The sequence below is a fragment of the Dendrobates tinctorius genome, unplaced genomic scaffold (assembly GCF_039654945.1).
Source record: "Dendrobates tinctorius isolate UK_male_01 unplaced genomic scaffold, ASM3965494v1 ptg000008l, whole genome shotgun sequence".
Taxonomy (NCBI): Eukaryota; Metazoa; Chordata; class Amphibia; order Anura; family Dendrobatidae; genus Dendrobates; species Dendrobates tinctorius.
The window spans coordinates 9,788,217-9,811,559 of NW_027361676.1; the positions used below are offsets into that span (position 1 = coordinate 9,788,217).

General features: G+C 40.7%; 1 protein-coding gene across 6 annotated transcripts in view; it reads right to left on the minus strand.

Moving 5' to 3' along the window:
- GATB (glutamyl-tRNA amidotransferase subunit B) overlaps positions 1-23,343 on the minus strand; it is a 252,889-nt gene that overhangs the window by 90,888 nt on the left and 138,658 nt on the right. For all 6 annotated transcript variants that reach the window (XM_073576265.1, XM_073576264.1, XM_073576261.1 and 3 more), the window contains one exon: positions 205-318. In XM_073576265.1, the coding sequence (XP_073432366.1) occupies positions 205-318 (114 nt within the window). Of the gene's footprint in view, positions 1-204; positions 319-23,343 lie in introns of those variants that run through there.

Consider the following 23,343-nt stretch of genomic DNA (forward strand, 5'->3'; position numbering starts at 1 on the left):
AAGTTTAATGAATTTTAGCAAATAACCCCAAAGAAAAGTAATAATGAAACAACTCTTCTACAAGGTCAGAAAATTATTTTAACAGCAAAGAAGTGTAGTAATTACAGAAAGTATCAACCATGTTATAAGAAATAAACTGCCTGACGTGGGTATCACTGAAGAATTATACTAATGTATCTAGAAAATTAAAAATAGGTACAATACCGATTGCTTTTGCTAGAAACCGTGCACTGTTAATGTTCTTAACTTCTGTCCTCACACCAAAAGGCTCACCAGGAAGATGAACAGAAACATTTGCATCAACTCTCAACTGGCCCTCTGAAATAAAAATATCAGAATACAATTACACATTAAAATTTCGGCCATTTTGCTTTATTGTAAAACCAAACAAAACCCATTACAATTACTGTGTTATAACGAAAATATGATTAACTAGAGCAAACATTTCCTGCCAAGGGTTTCCAATGGTTACAGTCATGACTGCATTTAAAACTATTTTTATTCAGCATTTTATAGATATTAACTAGATATTAACATGATGTTTACAAAGAAAAAAAAAGTCAGCACTAACTTGCCACAAAACAGGATATTTGAGCCCTTAAACAGGTTTCCCACTACTCTTCATCATTGATGACCTATCCTTTTGAAATGGAGTAGTGTTAAAGAATAAACTCCATTCTATAACAAGAATCTCAGCGGTTGAACCCCCACTAATCAACAAGTTATTACTTTAATAAGTAAAAACTTGTTTTCACTCATTAAGCTCTACTAATCAATTATGCGCCCTGAAAGCTTATAGGGTTTGTCCAATTCTGAGGAATATTTTTAGTCATTTTTTTTCTTACTTAAATGCATGTATTTGGGGTTAAAAAGAAAATCACTTTTAGAATTCTGTTTAATTAAAAATGTGGCATAATTTTGCTTGTGGTCATTAATCAGCTCAGAAAATGACAAAAAGTGAGTTACAAATTCTGTCAGACTGAAAGCTTAGTGATGGATTCTCGGTTAAATGGACAACTCCAGCTTAATCACTTTAAGGTCCCACTTAAATTAAAAACAGCTGATACTCACCTCCTGAAGCAGTGCTGTTCCAGCAATGTTGGTGCCACTATTCTCAGCGGGTCATGCAACATTGTTGTGTCACGAATCTACTGCACTCAATCAGAAGCCATTGGTTGGCTCCAGCCTTGACTACTTTATCAGAGTGGACATCCATTCTGACGTCATATTGATGCGCTACAGCGCCAGTGGCCGCTGATTGGCTGCATTTGACCCATGACACAAGAATGGCATGTGACCCAGCGGGAACAGCGGTGCCGACATCACTGGAATGGCACTGCTGGAGGTGGAGTCCATTAGTGGACAAACCCCTTTAACTGAAAAGCCATCAGTCCGAAACATCAACACAAAATATCTTTGCTCTATTATTACAATCGTGAATTTAATGAAGTTTTCCAGTCAAAGAAAATAGGCACAATTGAGCTATAGTACGTTATGTAACTTGTAAATGTAAATCAATTAGGCAGAATATTGTTTGTTTGGTTTATAAAAGCTATTGGGTTGCTTGAGGATTCTGTCGTCATAATCAATATATACAGTAAAGCATTTTATTCATTTGCAGCATTGGACTAAATCTAAGTAGAATGTAAGGCTCTACACATTTTACAATTCATTCTGCTACATCTATGCACAGTTATGTCATCGGTGCATGCCAGTGACCCAGTTCTACTGGCAGCTTTACATGGTCATGCCACAATAATGTCTCCACCACATTTGACAGATAAAGTGGTAGATTTCGCATCATGCGTACTTTGCTTCCGTTCTGATCTTGTGTTAATGGTGGTTGGCACCTCTAGATTTAAACTGTTAACACCAACTGTTAACACCACTGTTAGTTTTTCTGATAGGGCATCTCTCTCGTCATCTCTTTGGACAGATGCAGCAAGTTTATTTAAACGGCAGAATTTATTGTGTATCCAAGTGTGAAATGTACTGCGCTATTGCACCATTTTTACAATATCTGCATAGGCATTTCTGTTGTGAGAGCTTGTCTTTTTACAGTCCTGATACTCTTAGCCATGCTCAGCCATGACCTCTTGGATGACAATTTCATCATAATTTACAGAACAAAAGTGTGTAAATTATGACAGAGGTATGCTCTAGTCACCAACTCAAGTTAAATGTCGCTGAAAGATTAGCCAAATTCATTAAGAGGCTTATTCTTCGTAATGAATTTGGTGCATCTTACTTTAGCAGAGCATTTTGATGAATTCAGTTACAGTTCTTATAAAAATGTTAGTGGCTAACCTAGTGAAGTGAATTCTCTAAACCACAGGTTAGAGTGGACGATTTGTGTAGCTCCCAACTTTCAAAGAAAAAGAGGGACTGGTCATCCAGCAGGCATAGAGAGTCACTACAAAATTTTGGACCACGCCCTTAATCATGCCTCTAGTTGCACCCAACTATTAATTCTCATTCTACTATGCCCACATGAAAAAAAAAAATTAGAAAGTAATACATAACCACTTTAAGGTTGTGTTCACACTACTGCTAAACCCTTCCATCTTCTGTTCTATTACAGGAACAGAGCAGCGGAAATCAGGCAGAAGACAAGACACACCCTCAAATGTAAAGGTATTCTATTAGGACTGAAGGTGATATCCCTACACAAATTAGTAAGAATTTATGAAGTCTAAAGGAAATGATACATGGTTTTCTAAATATTTTACAAAGATAAATCTGAAAATTATGACATGGATTAGTATCCAATCCCCCTGAGTCAATTATTTTGCAGGACCACCTTTTGCTGCAATTACTGAAGTTAACATTTTTTCCAATTCTCAGTGAGATTGGATGGAGAGCGCCTGTGAACAGCAATTTTTAAGTTTTGCCAGATTCTGCACGGGGTATAGGTTTGGACTTTGACTGAGGCATTCACACACACAAATCCGCTTTGCTTTAAACCGCTCCCATTGTAGATCTGGCAGCATACTTAAGGCCATTGGCCCGCAGGAAGATGAACATACGTCCCAGTCTCAAGTCTTTTGCAGCCTCTAACAATTATTCCTCCGAAATTGCCCTGTATTTAGCTCCACCCATCTTCTACTTCCATTAACTTTGACCAGCTTCCCTGCTCCTGCTGAAGAAAAGCATCTCCACAGCGTGATTCTGCCACCACGTTTGAAGGTGGAGATGGTGTATTAAGGGTGATGTAGATTGTTAGTTTTCCACCACACAGACTTTTGCATTTAGTCCAAGTAGTTCTACTTTGGTCTCCTCTGACCAGAGCATCTTCTTCGATATGCTCCTACATGGCATTTTGCAAACTGTAAATGGGTCTTCTTATGGCTTTTTTTTTTTTTTTTAAATGGCTTTCTTAGCACTCTTCCATAAAAGGACAGATTTGTGGAGTACATGACTAATAGTTGTCCTGTGGACAGATTCTCCCATGTGAGCTGTGGATTTTTGCTGTTCTTCCAGAGTGACCATGGACCTCTTAGCTCCTTTTCTAATTGGTGCATTCCCTGCTTTTGGATGCAAGTTTAGCTGGACGTCCATGTCTTGGTAGGTTTGCAGCTGTATTAACTAACTAAAGTGGACTATTATGATAAAATCTAACTTTATTAAACTGAATTAAAATATTGGTCATTGGTCATTATGCCCAAAAAGTTAAATTTTAGCTTCATCAGACCACAGGACATGTCTCCAAAAATTAAGGTCTTTGTTCCTGTTTGCATTTGCAAACATGCATCTGGCATTTTTAGTTTTCTTTTGGAGTAATGGCTTCTTCCTCGCAGAGCGGCCTTTCAGTCCATGCTGATACAGTACTCGATTCACTGTGGATATTGACACAATCTTACCAGCTTCCGCCGTCATCTTCACAAGGTCTTTTTCTTTTGTCATTGATATGCACATGTTGGACCAAAGCACGTTCATCTCGGACACAGAACCTGTCTCCTTCTTGAGCGGTATGATGGATGGACATTCCCATCTTGTTTGTACTTGCATACAATTGTTTGTACAGATGAACGAGGCACCTTCAGGTATCTTGAAATTGTACCCAAGGATGAGCCAGACTTGTGCAAGTCCACAATTCTCTTCTTGATAACTGATTTCTTGAGACTTTCCTATGATGCTACACAAACACGTAAGATTCCAAACACAGGACATCATTATATGGGCAGTCCAGAATTGTTTAAAGGCATAGTAATCTTTGTGTATTTAAACTTTTGACTTTGCAGTAAGTAATAAAAATGCCTTAAAACATTCTCTCTCATTATTCTGGCATTTGGCAAATAACAATAATTATGGTAATCCTAACGGACCTGAAATGGGAAAGATTTATTCTGATTTCATGTCAGATATTGAGAAAAACATGCATGTGTGTCTTTTTATATAGTGTATATAACCTTCTGGTTTCAACTGTATAAGACCTGTTCTATGCGTTAGCTCCTATATTAGCCTTTTGTTTAGAGCATCCTCATATACAGTGGAGAAAAAAAAGTATTAGGCTATGTGCACACGTAGCGTTTTAAAACGCTTACTAAAACCGGACTCCTTCCCAGAAATCGCGCGTTTTTTTCCGCGCGATTTCACCGCGATTATGATCGCGATTTTGCCGCGATTTTCGCGTGCGATATTCAAGCACTTTCCAAGCGATTTGAAGCATCGCTTGGAAAGTGATTGACAGGTTGGTCACACTCATCAAACATAGTGTTTGACAAGTGTGAGCAGCTTTTTACTGAGACTGCCTATGCGGCATCAATAGTAAAAGATAGGATGTTAAAATGCTAAAAAAAAAAAAATCGGTGTATATTTACCTTCCGGCGTCCCGGTAGTCTCGCGTTGCTATAGCGATCTCGCGAGACCGCTAGAGTCACGCGAGACTACGTCATCACAGGACCTTGCCGCAAGGCATTACTGGGAACGCTTAGGCCGGGAATGCATCGCGGGACGCCGGAAGGTAAATATACCCCGATTTTTTATTTTTTATTCTTTTTTTACAGGGGTATGGTACCCAGGGCCTGGAGGACAGTCTCCTCTCCTCCACACCGTGGGTACCAACCGCACATGAGACGCTTAACTTCCCGCATGTGGCTAAGCGATTCTCATGCATTCCTATGGGTGCGGAATCGCGGCAATTCTTTGCGATTCCGCACAAAGAATGAGCATGCTGCGATTTTTTCCGCGATGCGATTCCGCTGCGGAAAAAAGCGCAGCATTAGCACAGCATGTGCGGAATGCCATAGGAATGCATGGGGGGCGTTCTGTACACGATTTTTAAGCGTTTTCGCGCCGAAAATCGCGGCAAAAACGCTTAAAAATCGCTACGTGTGCACCCAGCCTTAAAGTATTTAGTCAGCCACTAATTGTGCAAGTTTGAGGTGAACTTTTGTTATTGACCAAATACTTATTTTCCACCATAATTTGAAAAATAAATCTTGCCAAATCAGACAAGGTGATTTTTTGGATTTGTTTTCTCATTTTGACTCTCATAGTTGTGGTCTACCTATGAGGTCAATTACAGGCCTTGCTCATCTTTTCAAGTGGGAGAACTTGCACAATTGGTGGCTGAAAAAATACTTTTTTTTCCCCTTGGGCGAGGCTGTAACCAAAGTAAAGAGACTCCAGAGAAGATACAGGTATATTTAAAGGTTATTACCATAATAATCTAATAGTACAATTAGACATTTGTCCTCAGACACTTAAACATTGGAATTTGATTTTGACATATACCAGTCCATCAAGAACGATCATGAGGTTGTTCAATACATCTGTCTTATACTATGATATATTCATGGCAATGTCATATCTACTTATTAGTTGTGGAGATTGTAATGTATTAATCTTTATTACTACTTAATTATTCTGCTCATTGTGCAAATCATGTATTAATCTTTATTACTACTTAATTATTCTGCTCATTGTGCGTAGTGATATTCTCACTGATCGCTTTATCCAAGTGTGTTTAGTCATTTATTATACCTATGACTAGTTCACATATTTAGGATTATATATGGCTTTTGAATAGTGGCATAGTTAGAAAGTATTGCTTCTGTTTTCTGTGTACTAATATCTGTTATTCATCCATATGGTTGCCTCTGAAGGTGTACCACTTTATGTAATTTTATATAAAGATTTTTTGATATTTGTGTTTACAAAATTTGAATCCCAGTATTTCTTTGTTTGGACTCAATAGGTTCAATATGTTCTTCTATGTGAGGGCATTATATTTGTTTAGAGTACTATTATATGTGCCAAGAGGGATACGATAAGGTTTGCAGTTGGGCCATACTCCTTCCATTTTTGGATAATGGATTAAACAGTGCTACATGAGATGTTCAGAGCTTGGCCTATTTTTTTTTTTGCATGACCTAACCCTGATTTACTCTTCTTCACAACTTTGTTCCTGACCTGTCTGGTGTGTTCCTCGGTTTTCCTGATGCCGTTTTATCCCTACTGTTCTCAAACAAACCTTCACAGAACAGCTGTAGCTATACTGAGAATTCACTACAGAAGTGGACTTAATTTACTACTTAGGTGACTTCAGGAGGCAATTGGTCACTTAGGATTCTATTTAGGGATCATAACACTACAAGGGTCTGAATACAAAAGCAAATCACAATTAGATTGTTTTGTGCATACTCATGTATAAGCTGAGTTTTTCAGCACATTTTTATGCTGAAAAAGCCCCCCTCAGCTTATACTCAAGTGAGGGTTCCAAAAGAAGGAGGGGGGAGCAGCAGTGGCGAAGCAGCTGGTCACAGGAGGTAGGAGCTGACTGCTACGGCTAACACCTGTGCCTCCTGTTACAGAGAAATTAATATTCACTACTCTCCACACCCATGGGAGTGGAGAGCAGTGAATATTCATTTCTCTTTAATAGAGGACACGCTATTAGCCGCAGCAGCTCCCCCCACCCTCAAGAAGGAGGGGGGAGCAGCAGCGGCAAAGCAGTTGGTCACAGGAGGTAGGAGCTGGCTGCTACAGCTAACACCTGTGCCTCCTGTTACAGAGAAATTAATATTCACTGCTCTCCACACCCATGGGAGATTCCTCTTTAATAGAGGACACGCTATTAGCCGCAGCAGCCAGCTTCCTGCAGCTGCTGGGCTCTGAAGTGTGCCCGCTACTTAAGGAAATTAATATTCACTGCTCATTTGCTTGTGCTCACTTAAATGGCACCAGTGCTGAGCTCAGTGATTGGCTGCAGCGGTCTTATGTGCTACACACGACAATGCTGCATTTATAACAAGGCACAGATATATAAATTTGAACCTGTTAAAAAATAAAGTAATCATAAAAGTAATATTTAGTATTGATGCATCCATAAGTGTCAGATCTATCAAAAAACAAAATATAAGAAAAAAGGCAAAATTCAATAACTAAGATATCTCTTTCATCACTCCTCCCTAAAAAACGTAATAAAAAACAGTCAAAACGTTGCAAATACCCCAAATTGGTGGTAGTAAAGTGGTCAGCTCACCACAGAAAAAAAACAAACTCCCACATAGATATATTGGAGGAAAAATAAAAACTTAATGGGTCTCAGAGTAAGGAAGAAGAGATAGCTGACGATCTGAGCCAGGGCGTAAATGCAGATTACAGAAACAAACAGAAGTTTGTTTAGATGATACCAGCTGATAAAAATGGGGGCAAACTCTAATGTAGTCATTATTATGCAGGTTTGTGTTCAGAGTTTGCCATAAAAGGCCTTGCGTGATGATGTCACTGTGGTATGCTGGAAAACTTGTGGGGCACAGCAGAGAGCGGCAGCCACTGGGGAAGGGAGCAGACCTCGGCCCTTGAGCAGACTCAACATTTTTATTCAAGGTCTGGAGTTGATTTCAAGGGGAAGGATAAACTTTAATGGCATAATGACGGCTTTGTTTCAAATCTACTATTTGAGTGTACAGAAGACAAATTATAAAAATGATTTTACTGTCCAAATATTTCCAGCCTTTGTCTAAGTTTATACTTTCAGAATGTTTAATTGGCACATATGGAAATGAACACCATTAGCACTTGTCCTACGTTAGTGTTTCTGTGATATGGTTCAGATGTTAATAACTCAGGTATCTACAAAGTCTACAGAAGGAGCACGCTGCTCTTATGGTTAGCAAGGCTCAATTTTCCTTCTGTTATGTTCTCAGTTTTGAAATGAAATCAATTAGAAGCTGCTCACTCTTCAGAATGAAAAGAGGTCATGTCTGTAAATTAAGGTCTATCTGGCTTGAGCTCACCTGTTTAACAAATATTATGGGCTAGACACAATTTTTAATGTGGCTTTAGATGCTTTAAAGGTCACTGAAGCCTTTTCTTTTTGCCATTCATTCTGCTGCAACATTTATATCTCCCAATTAAGCAAAGCTCCATTGCTACAGATAATAAGCAATGCTTCAAAGATTTCTGCCAATTCCCAGGCGCAGCACACTCTCCTGTGTTCAAAGAAGAACTACTCATTTATCCAGGGTTTAAAATAGAAAGTATATCACAATTGCAGTAATAACGGGCAAAGGTACAGAGCACGCACTGCCTTGCAAGTGTCCAGCAATGTGAAGTGCTCAATACTAAATAAAGCTGTAGGATCAATATCAGAATGAGCGGGTTATATCTTTTATAGGACTAATGGATGAAATATGAAAAGCAGTTTAAATAGTTTAGTTCAGTTGGGCAAAAGAGGTATCAATGTCTGGACAGGTAAATTCAGAGTGCGGACATTTATGTTCACAAAGAAAATATTCCATTTTATACTAAACACAGTGGTAGTGTTGTATTTGAGCCTAAGCGCCCGGTCACACACAGCGATCTCCCATCGAGATCGCTGATTTTGTGACGCCACAGTGATCTCGCGAGCAAGATCGCTGTGTGTGACGGGGAAGAGCGAACAGCCCCCCTGCCGGGTATCGCTGATCGCGCTCGATCGTTGGTCTCCCGCTGGCCAGCGCGCATCGCTGCGTGTGGCAGCGAGAGACCAGCGATCAGCGACGCTGGTTTCCAATGTAAACAGCGGGTATCCAAGCGCTGCGCGACTCTTGGATACCCGCTTTTTACATTGGAAGCCAGCTTGCTCGCTGGTCCTGATCGCTGGAGGGGCTGTCTATGTGACAGCTCACCAGCGATCAGCCTAACGATGTCCCAGCGATCCCATCCATGTCGGATCGTTGGTGGGATCGCTGGGACATCAGTATTTGTAACTGGGCCTTTAGGTCACATTGACTCGTTCAGTGTTTGATCAGTATTTTTGCGCCAAAACCAGGAGTGGAACAAGCAGAGGAAAAGTATAATAGAAACACATCACCACTTGCATATTTCTCACCTACTCCTGATTTTGGGTTACAAATACAGATATAAAATACTGGCCAAATACTGAATGTGTAAAGGTGGTTTTAAAGTGGTTTTTCACTTGCACATAGACTCCAAACTATTGGATAACTGTAAGAAAAAAAACAAGATAGTACTTACCCTCCTCGGGTACAGCATTCGACCACCGCTGCTCCAATCTGCATTTGCTGAAGCAGTGTTGTCCCAACGACATAACACATCACTGCTGCAGCCATCACTCAGCTTAGCAGCTTGTACCGTCTACATCAGTACAGCAGTAGTTGCTGAAAGTAATTGGCTGCAGCGTTGATATGAACTATAGTTATGATGTCACTGCTGCAGCCAATACACATCCAATAGAGTAGCAGGGAAACCCAATATTATCTTTGTTTTTCACAAGCAGTCAATGATCTTGGCAACACTTTCTTAAATGATACCCAATAGTGTGAATTGCCATTAGTCATATATTTTTTTCTGTGTATGCCAGCATTATAGCACCAAGAGTTCATAAGCGGGTTGTGTCTGTCAAATTCCTATATATATATATATATATATATATATATATATATATATATAGGAATTTGACAGACACAACCCGCTTATGAACTCTTGGTAAATATTCCTTCTAATTCAGTATTTACTCTCAAAAAAGACACAAGCAATGGTGCATACAATATATGAGCATAGTAGTTTGACTTTTTTTATTTTTCTCCCGCCCACAACATTTTTTTTCAAGTTGGCATGTCCCGATACTGTAACTGCCTTGCATTTCCCTGTAAAAGATTTTATCTGTGCCAGCCATTGCTGCTCACACACAACTGGGAACAATGAAATGGACTTATAGATAGATGAGTGTCTGACCATTGGGACTCCCACCAATCGGAAGAAAGGGGCACTTTTATCGCTGTTAGAATGGAGCAGCAGTGCGGTCCATAGTGCTCATGTCATTCCCTATGGGACTGTTGTCAACCATGTGCACTACTGATCCATTTCAACAGGGACAAAAGAGACATGTTTTGAAGATCATTGGGGGTCCTAGTGGTCAGACCCCATTGATCAAAAAGCCATTACCTAGGGGGCGTGGCGATGCAGAGGAGCTGAGAGGACGTGCTTAGGCAGAGCTCATACAATCCTGACTCAAATCCTGCCTTTATATCACCCGAAAGACCCACCTTGATAATACTGTGCACCCCCTGGGCTCAGGGGAACCTCTGGCTTCCGAGGAGGTGCGGGTAGATCCCGGGAGACCCGGACGGAAAGCAGAGCCTGCAAGGAGGCGACGGCCATTTTCTACTACATGCTCTGTAACTGAGACGCAGCCTGGAAGACTTCACCTCAGGTGCGACGGGTTGGACGGAGCGCAGGACTCAAAGGTACACAGGAGGGTACGCAGGGTGTGAGCTCTGAGAAATGAGCCCCGTGCTCCCTCATTGAAGTTATACGCTGCCCACTATCTTGATTACATTCGCCGCTCTCATCACCTCACGGTTGCTTGGGACTGGGGCTGCGGTCTCCGCGGCAGTTTGCTGACAGCACACTTCATTGGATCGCACCCCAGGGTCTGTTGTAGGACCTTTATAATACGATCTCACTGCCCTGAAGATAAGGTCGCATTGGGTATTATACCCTGCTGATAAGACGACATAACAGACTGTGCTGGTATCTCTGTACTTTCACTTCTCCAATTCCCTGAAGCTAGAAGGGTGGATAACGCAGTGACTTGCTGACAGAACAGCATACTGTCATATTATAGCTGGAAAAGAGTTGCACAACTGACCAGATAAGTTTGGTTGTTCTGTCTCACTACAGTAAATTCAAGCAAATTAAACTCCTGCACTACAAGAGAGCTGATATAAATTAGGGGCATAGGAAAGGGACAATTTACTTCACCAACTTGCTGTACCACATAAATCTTAATCATGAGCCCGCCGAAGAGTTCAGGGGCGATTGAAAAATTAAAAGAATTTGCAAGGCCCGACCCTTCTGATAATTCAAGATCCCGCAGAAAAACTCCATCAAATGTTAAAGAATGCCTGCGGTCCCACGCGTGAGCGACTGGAACGTCACCCTGATTTGACTGCTGCCGTCCCCTATATGGGTATACAGGGGGAAAAAGGGGCTCTTTCCGCCAATGTCCAATGTAACACCGATACCGGACACTGTGTTCAGTGAGGGTACCCTCTTTTTGGGAATATGACAGGAGCTTGAGACTGTGCCCCTCTTTGAACTTTATTTTGTTTTTTTCTTGTTTCAGTATTGTTAGTTGATGTTTATATATATACTGCTGCCAAGATACTAATTATGCTGCCTGTAAGGTTCAGTCTGCGGGACACTGTATACCAAATTAGGACAAGGGACTATGGGATCTGAATTAATATGCATGACTTGGAATGTGAGATGTTTTGGGTCTCCCTGAAAGAGAATTAATTCACGAATCCAGGTTATGAGAAAGATTAACTGTTTATTTCCCAACGCGTTTCGAAGTGTATACCACTTCTTCCTCAGGGGATGACATATGATATATGACATTTGATATATGTCATCCCCTGAGGAAGAAGTGGTATACACTTCGAAATGCGTTGGGAAATAAACAGTTAATCTTTCTCATAACATGGATTCGTGAATTTGTCAAGCAGCGCACTGAAGTCCATGAATTTATTCCATAAAAACCTGAAATTCTGGCGGTCACGGAGTTGACCTTTGGACGTGCAGCACGCTGACTACGGATCTTATATGCCTGAACCTTTCCTGGAAAGGGTGAGTGAATTTTTATTTATTCTTCTAACAATAACCCGGATAAGACCCTATTTCGCTTTTTGTTCCTATAGTTTATTTGCATTGAAAGAGAATTAAGGTATTTTCCCCAGATTAAACGTCATCGTCCTCACATTGTGGACCTCTTTGAAACACATTTGACCAAAGATTCGGCTCATTATGTGCAGAAATCATGGGTACAATGGTCCATACATGCATTCCATACCAGTTAGTCTAGAGGGATTTCTTTGTTAATCCATGAGGACACTAGATGGGAGGTCAAGAAGGCTTGGAAAGACCCTCAGGGATGCTTTGGTTTTGCGTCGATGGATTTGAAAGACTACGTCATAATGTGTCTATAACCCACCCCCGGCCAATATATAAAAGTCGTTAAAAAGGCGGTAAGCTTTGCCTTAAATTATCCAGATGCATTAGTTATGTGCATGGGAGATTTTAACCTTGTCATGGATAACGGTATTGATAGACTTAGACTAGATGACGGAGTATCCGGGACGGCCTGTTCTCCATCTCCGCTATCATTGCTCATCGAGGGCAGTGGCTATCTCGTATACAGTTGTGGCCAAAAGCATTGATATCCCTGCAATTCTGTCAGATAATACTCAGTTTCTTCCTGAAAATGATTGCAAACACAAATTCTTTGGTATTATTATCTTCATTTAATTTGTCTTAAATGAAAAAACACAAAAGAGAATGAAGCAAAAAGCAAAACATTGATCATTTCACACAAAACTCCAAAAATGGGCCAGACAAAAGTATTGTCACCCTCAGCCTAATACTTGGTTGCACAACCTTTAGCCAAAATAACTGCGACCAACCGCTTCCGGGAACCATCAATGAGTTTCTTACAATGCACTGCTGGAATTTTAGACCACTCTTCTTTGGCAAACTGCTCCAGGTCCCTGATATTTGAAGGGTGCCTTCTCCAAACTTCCATTTTTAGATCTCTCCACAGGTGTTCTATGGGATTCAGGTCTGGACTCATTGCTGGCCACCTTAGAAGTCTCCAGTGCTTTCTCTCAAACCATTTTCTAGTGCTTTTTGAAGTGTGTTTTGGGTCATTGTCCTGCTGGAAGACCCATGACCTCTGAGGGAGACCCAGCTTTCTCACACTGGGCCCTACATTATGCTGCAAAATTTGCTGGTAGTCTTCAGACTTCACAATGCCATGCACACGGTCAAGCAGTCCAGTGCCAGAGGCAGCAAAGCAACCCCAAAAAATCAGAGAACCTCCGCCATGTTTGACTGTAGGGACCGTGTTCTTTTCTTTGAAAGCCTCTTTTTTTCTCCTGTAAACTCTACGTTGATGCCTTTGCCCAAAAAGCTCTACTTTTGTCTCATATGACCAGAGAACATTCTTCCAAAACGTTTTAGGCTTTTTCAGGTAAGTTTTGTCAAACTCCAGCCTGGCTTTTTTATGTTTCGGGGTAAGAAGTGGGGTCTTCCTGGGTCTCCTACCATACAATCCCTTTTCATTCAGACGCCGACGGATAGTACGGGTTGACGCTGTTGTACCCTCAGACTGCAGGGCAGCTTGAACTTGTTTGGATGTTAGTCGAGGTTCTTTATCCAACATCCGCACAATCTTGCGTTGAAATCTTTTTCTTTTCCGTCCACATCTAGGGAGGTTAGCCACAGTGCCATGGGCTTTAAACTTCTTGATGACACTGCGCACGGTAGACACAGGAACATTCAGGTCTTTGGAAATGGACTTGTAGCCTTGAGATTGCTCATGCTTCCTCACAGTTTGGTTTCTCAAGTCCTCAGACAGTTCTTTGGTCTTCTTTCTTTTCTCCATGCTCAATGTGGTACACACAAGGACACAGGACAGTGGTTGAGTCAATTTTAATCCATGTCAACTGGCTGCAAGTGTGATTTATTTATTGCCAACACCTGTTAGGTGCCACAGGTAAGTTAATTACACAAATTAGAGAAGCATCGCATGATTTTTCAAACAGTGCCAATACTTTTGTCCACCCTCTTTTTTATGTCTGGTGTGGAATTATATCCAGTTTGGCTTTAGGACAATTCTTTTTGTGTTTTTTCATTTAAGACAAATTAAATGAAGATAATAACAAAATTTGTGTTTGCAATCATTTTCAGGAAGAAACTGAGTATTATCTGACAGAATTGCAGGGGTGTCAATACTTTTGGCCACAACTGTAGATTATATATTTGGTTCCAGCAACCTGGCAATGTGGGTGGGGGATGTGGAACATGGGAATAGCGGTATCTCAGATCATAGCCCTATAATACTTACACTTAGATTTGGCCAAAGGAGTCGCAATCTATTTTGGAAGTTGAACCCATTTTGGCTGAAATTAATAGGCCCCAATATGACTGAACTCTAGACCAATTAGACTGCTTCATTTCGTCCCACCCTGAACCCCAGAATATTAACTTGTTTTGGGATGCCCTTAAAGCATATCTAAGGGGATGTTTGTCTTCCACAATTTCCTATATTAAATGGGTGACATCTAGGGAAGATGGTGAGATGGAGAAGCGATTGAGGGATTCGGAAGCAAATTATATAGCTAATCAATCAAATGAAAATAGAAATGAGTGGCTATACTCCCATAGATTATATACTCAATATATGGATACCAAATTTAAACGTAAATTATTTTTTACTCGTCAGTCATAATTTTGAACTAGAAAATCAGTCCAGAAAGTTATTGGCATTTATAGTGCGCCAACCCAACACATCTAATACCATACTTCAAATTCGAAAACTAGATAACTCAATAGTAACCTCAACGGGTGATATACTCCAGAGTTTCCATGACTACTATAATACGTTATACAGTTCCAGAGGGCTTATAGCACTTCAGACTGCCTTAAGTATTTATCAGACGTAAAGTTTCTCACACTGAGTCCCGCTCAACAAGCCTTTCTGGATGCAGACTTCACGATAGAGGAAATAAATGAAGCCACAGCAGATATGGCCTCTGGGAAGGCGCCTGGGCCGGATGGATTTCCCATAGAAATGTATAGGAAATATTGGGATGTTTTGGCACCACTCCTTTCTGAGGGTGTTTTAGAGGACCTGGGAGGAAGGTTCTTTACCGGAAGTCCTCCTTTTATGAGGGAAATATAATAGTGCTTAGGAAGGAGGGGAAGGATCCTCTTGAATGTGGATCATATCGCCCCGTATCATTGGTAAATGTGGATTATAAGATCTTCACTAAAATCCTGGCCACTAGATAAAATTCAGTTATACTAGAAATAATACATCCAGACCAGGCCGGTTTCATGCCCGGGAAAAATACATCTATTGATAATAGGAGAGTTCAGTCAGTGGTCCAGTACAGTTCCCTAGTGCCAGATAATGAAAGGGCCTTGGCTTCGCTGGATGTGGCTAACGCCTTCGATTCTCTTGAGTTGTCATTTTATCTGCATGTTTACAAAAATATAAATTCGGTTCCAAATTTAGGAAGTGGATGTGTGCGATGTACATGAAACCAAAAGCCCGAATAATAATAATAAACTCTGTATCAGAATCGTTCGATTTGGCAAGAGGAACACGCCAGGGGTTCCCCCTTTCCCCGGCCCTTTTCGCGCTTGCAATCGAAACGTTGGAGATCCGTTTAAGATCCACTCCGGTCATTGAAGGTATAGAAATAGCGGGCCATTTAGATACCATTGGCTTATATGCTGATGATATGGTGATGTTTATAGATAAAGCAGAAGAAACACTACCCCATGTGATTGCTACTATAGACAAATTTAGTAATCGGTATTATACATAAATTGGGATAAATCCGCCTTGATGCCTCTCTCCCTTGGTCCAATGGATCACCTTGAAACGTTATCCCCATTGCCTGTTTTAACTTTAAGTACCTGGAAATAAATATTTCAAAATATAGTAGACTCTACTTAAAAATGAATAGATCTTGTTAAACTTAAATTTGCTGTCTGGAGTAAATTACCATTATCCGTCTCTGGACGTATTAACTTGATTATAATGATCCTACTCCCCAAACTCAGTTACTCCCTCCAACATAGTGCAGTACTGATCTCTAAATATTTTTTCTCAGGCCTAAATTCATTAATCTCAACCTTTATATGGGGGAAGACTAGACCTATACTCAAATTGTCTACCTAACATAGGTCTAAATAGTTGGGCGGGGCGGCATTGCCGGATTTCTTTTTATATTACTTGGCTGGGCAAGTGAGAACCCTGAGTAGATGGATGCCTAATAATTGTTTGTCTAACTCAGAGAGCCATCTGGCTCATGCTGCAGGGACTGATTGCTTGTTGGGGTTTTTAGAAGTAGACAAACCTGACGTCTCTCGATTATCACCCTTAATCCGGTTGGCAAGGTCAGTCTGGAGACAACTTAAACAAGTGGTTCGCTTTGTTGACGTTATAGCTGAAATGCCATTATGGAATAATTCCTATTTCCAGATGCTATTAAACCACTCGTCCACTGAATTCTGGATCTCATATAATGTTTCCTCGATTAATGATTTATATGATCATAATGTCCTAATGTCTTTTGAGCAAAAGCAAATTAAACACAGTATCCCGAGGACCCAAATTTTTTCGATACCTACAGCTTAGATCAGCAATTCAATCACACTTACGTAACAGAAATACGACCCAAAAAATATCGTCCATTCCTTTGATAGGGATTCTCAAATCAAAAGGCCCCCAGGGTCTTATTTCTACCTTATATACTTATATGTTGTCCGCGGGCTCTGACTCTGCTTTATCGTCAGTAAGGGAGAGGTGGAGGTCTCTAGATATCCAAAATGAACATTGGGAAGACATCTTTGGTTCTCCATCCGAGGTGTCTCCATCAGCCAATAATAAAATGACTCAAATGTACATAGTGCACCAGTCATATCTGACCCCACTACGGCTAATTAGAATGGGGTGGTCCCAATCCTCAGAATGTTTAAGATGTCATACAATGGATGCGGATTTTATACATGTGGTGTGGGGATGCTCAACTATTCTTTTTGGAGCGAGATGACCTCGTTGTTAACCTCCCTCATAGGTACTCCTGTTCCTCTCACTCCATTGGTATGTCTGTTTGGTGTGCTGGAGGAAGAGATATGGGGACACCACATCAGAATTTTCCTGTGGGAGACACTTTTTTTTTAGCGAGGAAAATACTGGCCTTACGCTGGATGGGTAATCAACATCCTTCTCTTAGAGCTTGGATTGAACTAGTAAATTCAATTATACCTTACGAGCGGACACTGTACAAGAAAAGGGGTTGCTTGGGGAAGTTTATTAAAATTTGGGATGTATGGAATACATCTTACCTTACTATAACTACGCATAGATAGTGGTCTGTTATTAGCATAATAATAGTAGTGAAAAATATATTGACTTATACTTTATAGGTTTATAATGTCATCAGTGCTATGCAGGTTGTTTTGGCAGCAAGGTATGAGTAATAGTTTTTTTGTATTATGTTAGATATGTTGGTTGTATCATTCTAGGTTATGCATAGCCAAACATTTGTATAGATGAATAACGGGTTCTTGTAACTACTAGATTATCCATAGGCCTCGCAAGAGAGTGAGGGCCTGTGAAATTGAGATCTGTACAAATAACTCTATGCAAACTTGTTGGTTTTCTGCCTGTACAGATATTATGACGATCATGTACACATTGCATTGGTTGTTTACAAAATGTGTACATCTGTTTGTTGTTGTTTAACAAATGTAACCCCTTCCCGACCTGTGACACAGCGTATGCGTCATGAAAGTCGGGTCGGGTGAACTGGGTCACTCGACCCACATGTACAAGGGGAGATGTACTTCACCCCAGGGGGGGTGGCTCTGCCCCCCCCCGTGGCTACGATCGCTGATTGGCTGTTTCACTTTCAACAGCCAATCAGAGCGATTGTAATATTTCACCAATGAAACTTGGTGAAATATTACAATCGAGCCATATCGAGCCAATAGCATCAGCCATGGCTGGAGACAGCGATCAGACCCCCCCTTACCCACCGACTGATGGGGGCGATCTGCCCCCGCCACCAACTAACAGCGGCGATGTGCCGCCGCCGTCAGTATTTGCTCCGCCCGCCTTCCGATTCCCCCCCCGTACCTCCCAAGTCCCAGTGTTCCTCGGTCTTCCACCACGGGAGCTGCCATCTTCCAAAATGGTGGGCACATTCATTCACTCCAGGTACATTTTGATCACTGTGATAAACCCTATCACAGTGATCAAAATAAAAAAAATAGTAAAATCACCGCCCCCCTTATCACCCCCATAAGTAGGGACAAATAATAAAATAAAAAAAATATTTTTATTTTTCCATTAGGGTTAGGGTTAGAATTAGGGTTAAGATTAGGGTTAAGGGTGTGTTGGGGTTGGGATTAGGCTTGTGGTTAGGGCTGTGGTTAGGGTTAGGGGTGTGTTGGGGTTAGGATTGTTACAATTGAGGGGGTTTCCACTATTTAGGCACATCAGGGTATCTCCAAACGCGACATGGCGCCACCATTGATTCCAGCCAATTTTGCGTTCAAAAAGTCAAACAGTGCTCCCTCCCTTCTGAGCCCCGACGTGTGCCCAAATAGTGGTTTAGCGTACTAAGGAAAAATTGCACAACAGCTTTGGGGGTCTAATTTCTCCTGTTACCCTTGGGAAAATAAAAAATTGGGGGCTAAAAAGTTATTTTTGTGGGAAAAAAATGTTTTTTTATTTTCACGGATCTGCGTTATAAACGTCTGTAAAGCACCTGGGGGTTCAAAGTGTTCACCACACATCTAGATAAGATTCTTGGGGGTCTATTTTCCAAAATGGGGTCACATGTGAGGGGTTTCTACTGTTTAGGCACATCACGGGCTCTGCAAATGCAACATGACGCCAGCAGAACATTACATCAAAGTCTGCATTCCAAATTGGCGCTCCTTCCCTTCCAAGCTGTCCCATGCACCCAAACAGTGGTTCCCCCCACAAATGGGGGTATCGGTGTACTCAGGACAAATTGCACTTCAACTTTGTGGTCCAATTTCACCTGTTAGCCTTGTGAAAATAAAAAAGAGGGGGCTAAAAAAAAAATCATTTTTGAGGAAAAAAAATGATTTTTTTATTTTCACTGCTCTGTGTTAAACTTCTGTGAAGCTCTTGGGGGTTCAAAGTGCTCACTATGCATCTAGATAAGTTCCTTGGGGGTCTAGTTTCCAAAATGGGGTCACTTGTGGGGGGACTCCAATGTTTAGGCACACAGGGGCTCGCCAAACGCGACATGGCAACCGCTAAATATTCCAGCATATTTTCCATTCAAAAAGTCAAATGGCGCTCCCTCCCTTCTGAGCCCTGCCGTGCGCCCAATGGTTTATTACCATATATGAGGTATCGGTGTACTCAGGAGAAATTGCCCAACAAATTTTAGGATCCACTTTATCCTGTTGCCCATGTGAAAATGAAAAAATTGGTGCTAAAAAAAAATTTTGTTGGAAAAATTAAAATGTCCATTTTTTCCTTCCACGTTGCTTTAGTTCCTGTGAAGCACATGAAGGGTTAATAATCTTGAATGTAGTTTTGAGTAGTTTGAGGGGTGCAGTTTTTAGAATGGTGTCTCTTTTGGATATTTTCTGCCATATAGACCCCTCAAAGTGACTTCAAAAGTGAGGTGGTCCCTAAAAAAAATGGTTTTGTAAATTTTGTTGCAAAAATGAGAAATCGCAGGTCAAATTTTAACCTTTATAACTTCCTAACAAAAAAAAATTGTGCAGATGTAAAGTAGACATGTAGAAAATGTTTTTTATTAACCATTTTGTGTCACATAACTCTCACATAACTGAATAAAAATTCAAAATTTGAAAATTGCGAAATTTTCACCAATTTTTCTTTTTTTTTTACAAATAAACGCAAAAATTATCGACCTAAATTTATCACTAACATGAAGCCCAATATGTCATGAAAAAACAGTCTCAGAATCGCTAGAATCCGTTGAAGCGTTCCTGAGTTATTAACCTTATAAAGGGACACTGGTCCGAACTGCAAAAAATGGCCAGGTCATTAAGGTCAAAATAGGCTGGGTCATGAAGGGGTTTGAAAAAAAAAAAAGAAAAGCCATTACCTAGCCTGTGAATAGGTGATAACTAGTGATGAGTGAAGGTGCTCTGATAAGGTGTTATCCGGACAGGCATGGGTGCTGAGTGACTTTGGCGTGCTCGAAAAATATGACTTGAATATATTTTTTGAGCACGCCGAACACACTGTTGGCACCCGAGCATGCTCAGATAACACCTTAATCGAGCACATTTGCTCATCACTGGTGAACCTATTTTCACGTCACAATTCTTTTAATCTTTTCTCTTGTGCATGAAAAAAGTAACTGCTTTTCATCAGTGCGCTGGATCAGATTTTCATCAGAGTCTTGTGTTTTACTCACTTCAGATTACTTCATACTAAATGAAAAACTGGAGAGTCTCCCACTGCGGGCGCACTGAACTTTGACTATAAACCAGTAAACCAGCATATAATAATGCCGATTTACACACAGATTTTTACCATGGATTTAATTTCCGATAATAGATGAATGAGTCTGCAATTGCAAGCCAATTTTTTTTTAACTTATTTTCACACATTGTAGTGTATTTTGATGTAGATTTTCAGTGCACAATACACAAAAATATTAAAAGAATTCAGAATAGTCAGTGACTGTAAAATGAGGATATAAAAAATAAAACGTTCAAAGATCTGAAGGTTAGTTCCCAAAATTCAAACCAATGGTCACCTAATCCTTTCTTTCCTGCAGTTGGCTTTTGCCAATTTTTACTATGATGTGGCTGACTCCATCATCTCATCCTCAACATTTGTATGTAATAAAAATATTAGGCAGCAAATAAAAGGAAATGGAGAATAAAGGTCTAGAAAACTAACAGGAAAGCTAAGAGTCTAAAAGAGAGGTCAGCTTCGCTTAGACATATACTGGAACACATCTATAACATCTAAGAAGATATGAAAATAAGTGCTGCCTAAATATAGACCAAATGTACCATACAACCTTTATGAATACTAAGCTGCTCTCCTACATAAGTTTTGAATTTGCATTAACTGTTTGCTCTTTAAGTATTTATTTACAGCTTAGTACTTTCCTATTCATAGGACTAAAAATAGTCTGTCCACACATGTAAGCAAAAAGACCTAATAACGGAGCAAATGCATGTCCATAAACAGTATGGAATATTAAAAATGCATATTAAGAAATCTTCTCTTGGGTGTGCAGCTGCACAGAATAGCAAATATCATTTGCACTTTTATATTACAACTAGCTGAAGAGCCCGACATTGCCTGGGCATAGTAACCAACCGTGGTTAGTTATAACAAATTATAATGATTATATTGCACATAAAAACATTTCACATCATATATTCAACACTACAGATTTGCAACAAAAATTAACTAAACGATTACCCAAGTATTGATAGTATTTTATTTTCAACTCATTCAAGAGCCTTTCGATAAACAACATTTTTGGTTTTTCCTTTCGGAGCAAAGATGAACAGATTTTTGGCAGTTCCAACTCTTGAACCGACCACCTAAAGTTGACCATGAGAAAAGCATGGAGATTGCAAATCGATCCCTACTACTTTCAAGGACTGTCCCTGAGCATTGTTAATGGACATTGCAAATAGCAGTTGAACTGGAAACTGGAGGCGTTTAAAATAAAAAAAACAAATCAGATGGAATTAGTGGAATTCTTGGAAAGAAAATGTCCTCTCCTTTGGCACAACCTGTTTCTGAGCTCTGTATCTAACCCTATCCTGTGTGATAATGTCTGCTGAGCTGTGTACCTAATCCTCTCCTGTGTGATACTTTCTGCTGAGCTGTGTATCTAATCCTATCATGTGTTAATGACTGCTCAGCCGTGTATCTAATCCTATCCTGTGTGATACTGATTGCTGAGCAGTGTATCTAATCCTATCCTGTGTGATACCGTCTGCTGAGCCGTGTATCTAACCCTATCCTGTGTGATACTAACTGCTGAGCCGTGTACCTACTCCTATCATGTGTGTTACTGACTGCTCAGCCGTGTATCTAATCCCATCCTGTGTGATACTGACTGCTGAGCCGTGTATCTAAACATATCCTGTGTGATACTGACTGCTGAGCCGTGTATCTAATTCAATTCTGTTTGAACTGGAAACTGGAGGCGTATTCTGTGTGATACTGTCTGCTGAGCCGTCTATCTAATACTATTCTGTGTGATACTGTGTGCTGAGCTGTGTATCTAATCCTATCCTGTGTGATACTGTCTGCTGAGCCGTGTATCTATTCCTATCCTGTGTGATACTGACTGCTGAGCAGTGTATCTAATCCTATCCTATGTGATACCGTCTGCTGAGCTGTGTATCTAATCCTATCCTGTGTGAAACTGACTGCTGAGCCATGTATCTAATCCTATTCTGTGCGATACTGTCTGCTGAGCCGTGCATCTATTCCTATCCTGTGTGATACTGACTGCTGAGCTGTGTATCTAATCCTATCCTGTGTGATACTGACTGCTGAGCCGTGTATAGAATCCTATCCTGTGCGATACTGGGCTCCCCCTGCAGTCTGTGTCAGAGGGTGGTCTGTGTTGGCATGGTAATAAATTGTGTTATTTCCAGCTTTACAGAAGGACGATAACACCATAAAAATGATAAGAATAATAGGCAAAACCGTTTGGTTTATTGGAACGCGCGGGGTTAAAATTTCGCCTCACAACATAGCCCATGACGCTCTCGGGGTCCAGACGTGTGACTGTGCAAAATTTTGTGGCTGTAGCTGCGACGGTGCACATGCCAATCCCGGACATACACACATACATACACTTTTTCCCCATTAAGTACCTAGGGGCAAAATTGTTTGGTGAATTGGAACGCGAGGGGTTAAAATTTCACCTCACAACATAGCCTATGACGTTCTCGAGGTCCAGACGTGTGACTGTGCAAAATTTTGTGGCTGTAGCTGCGACGGTGCACATGCCAATCCCAGACATACACACATACAAACATACACACACACACACACACACACACACATTGAGCTTTATATATTAGATATAGGCCCTGTAGAAAACACTCTAGTTGCCACTTGGCCTTTTATCGTAGACAATGTGGTCTGTCCATTGTAGTGAATGCCTAACCAAGAAGCTGCTGAAAAAAAAAAAAAAAAAATACAGGGAACTCGAATAGGCATGTCACTTTCCTAGCTCTAAAGCCAATTTGCTCTAGAGACATGTCTTACCTCGGAAAGCTTCTATGAAGGGAATGTTTCATGTATTAAAGTGG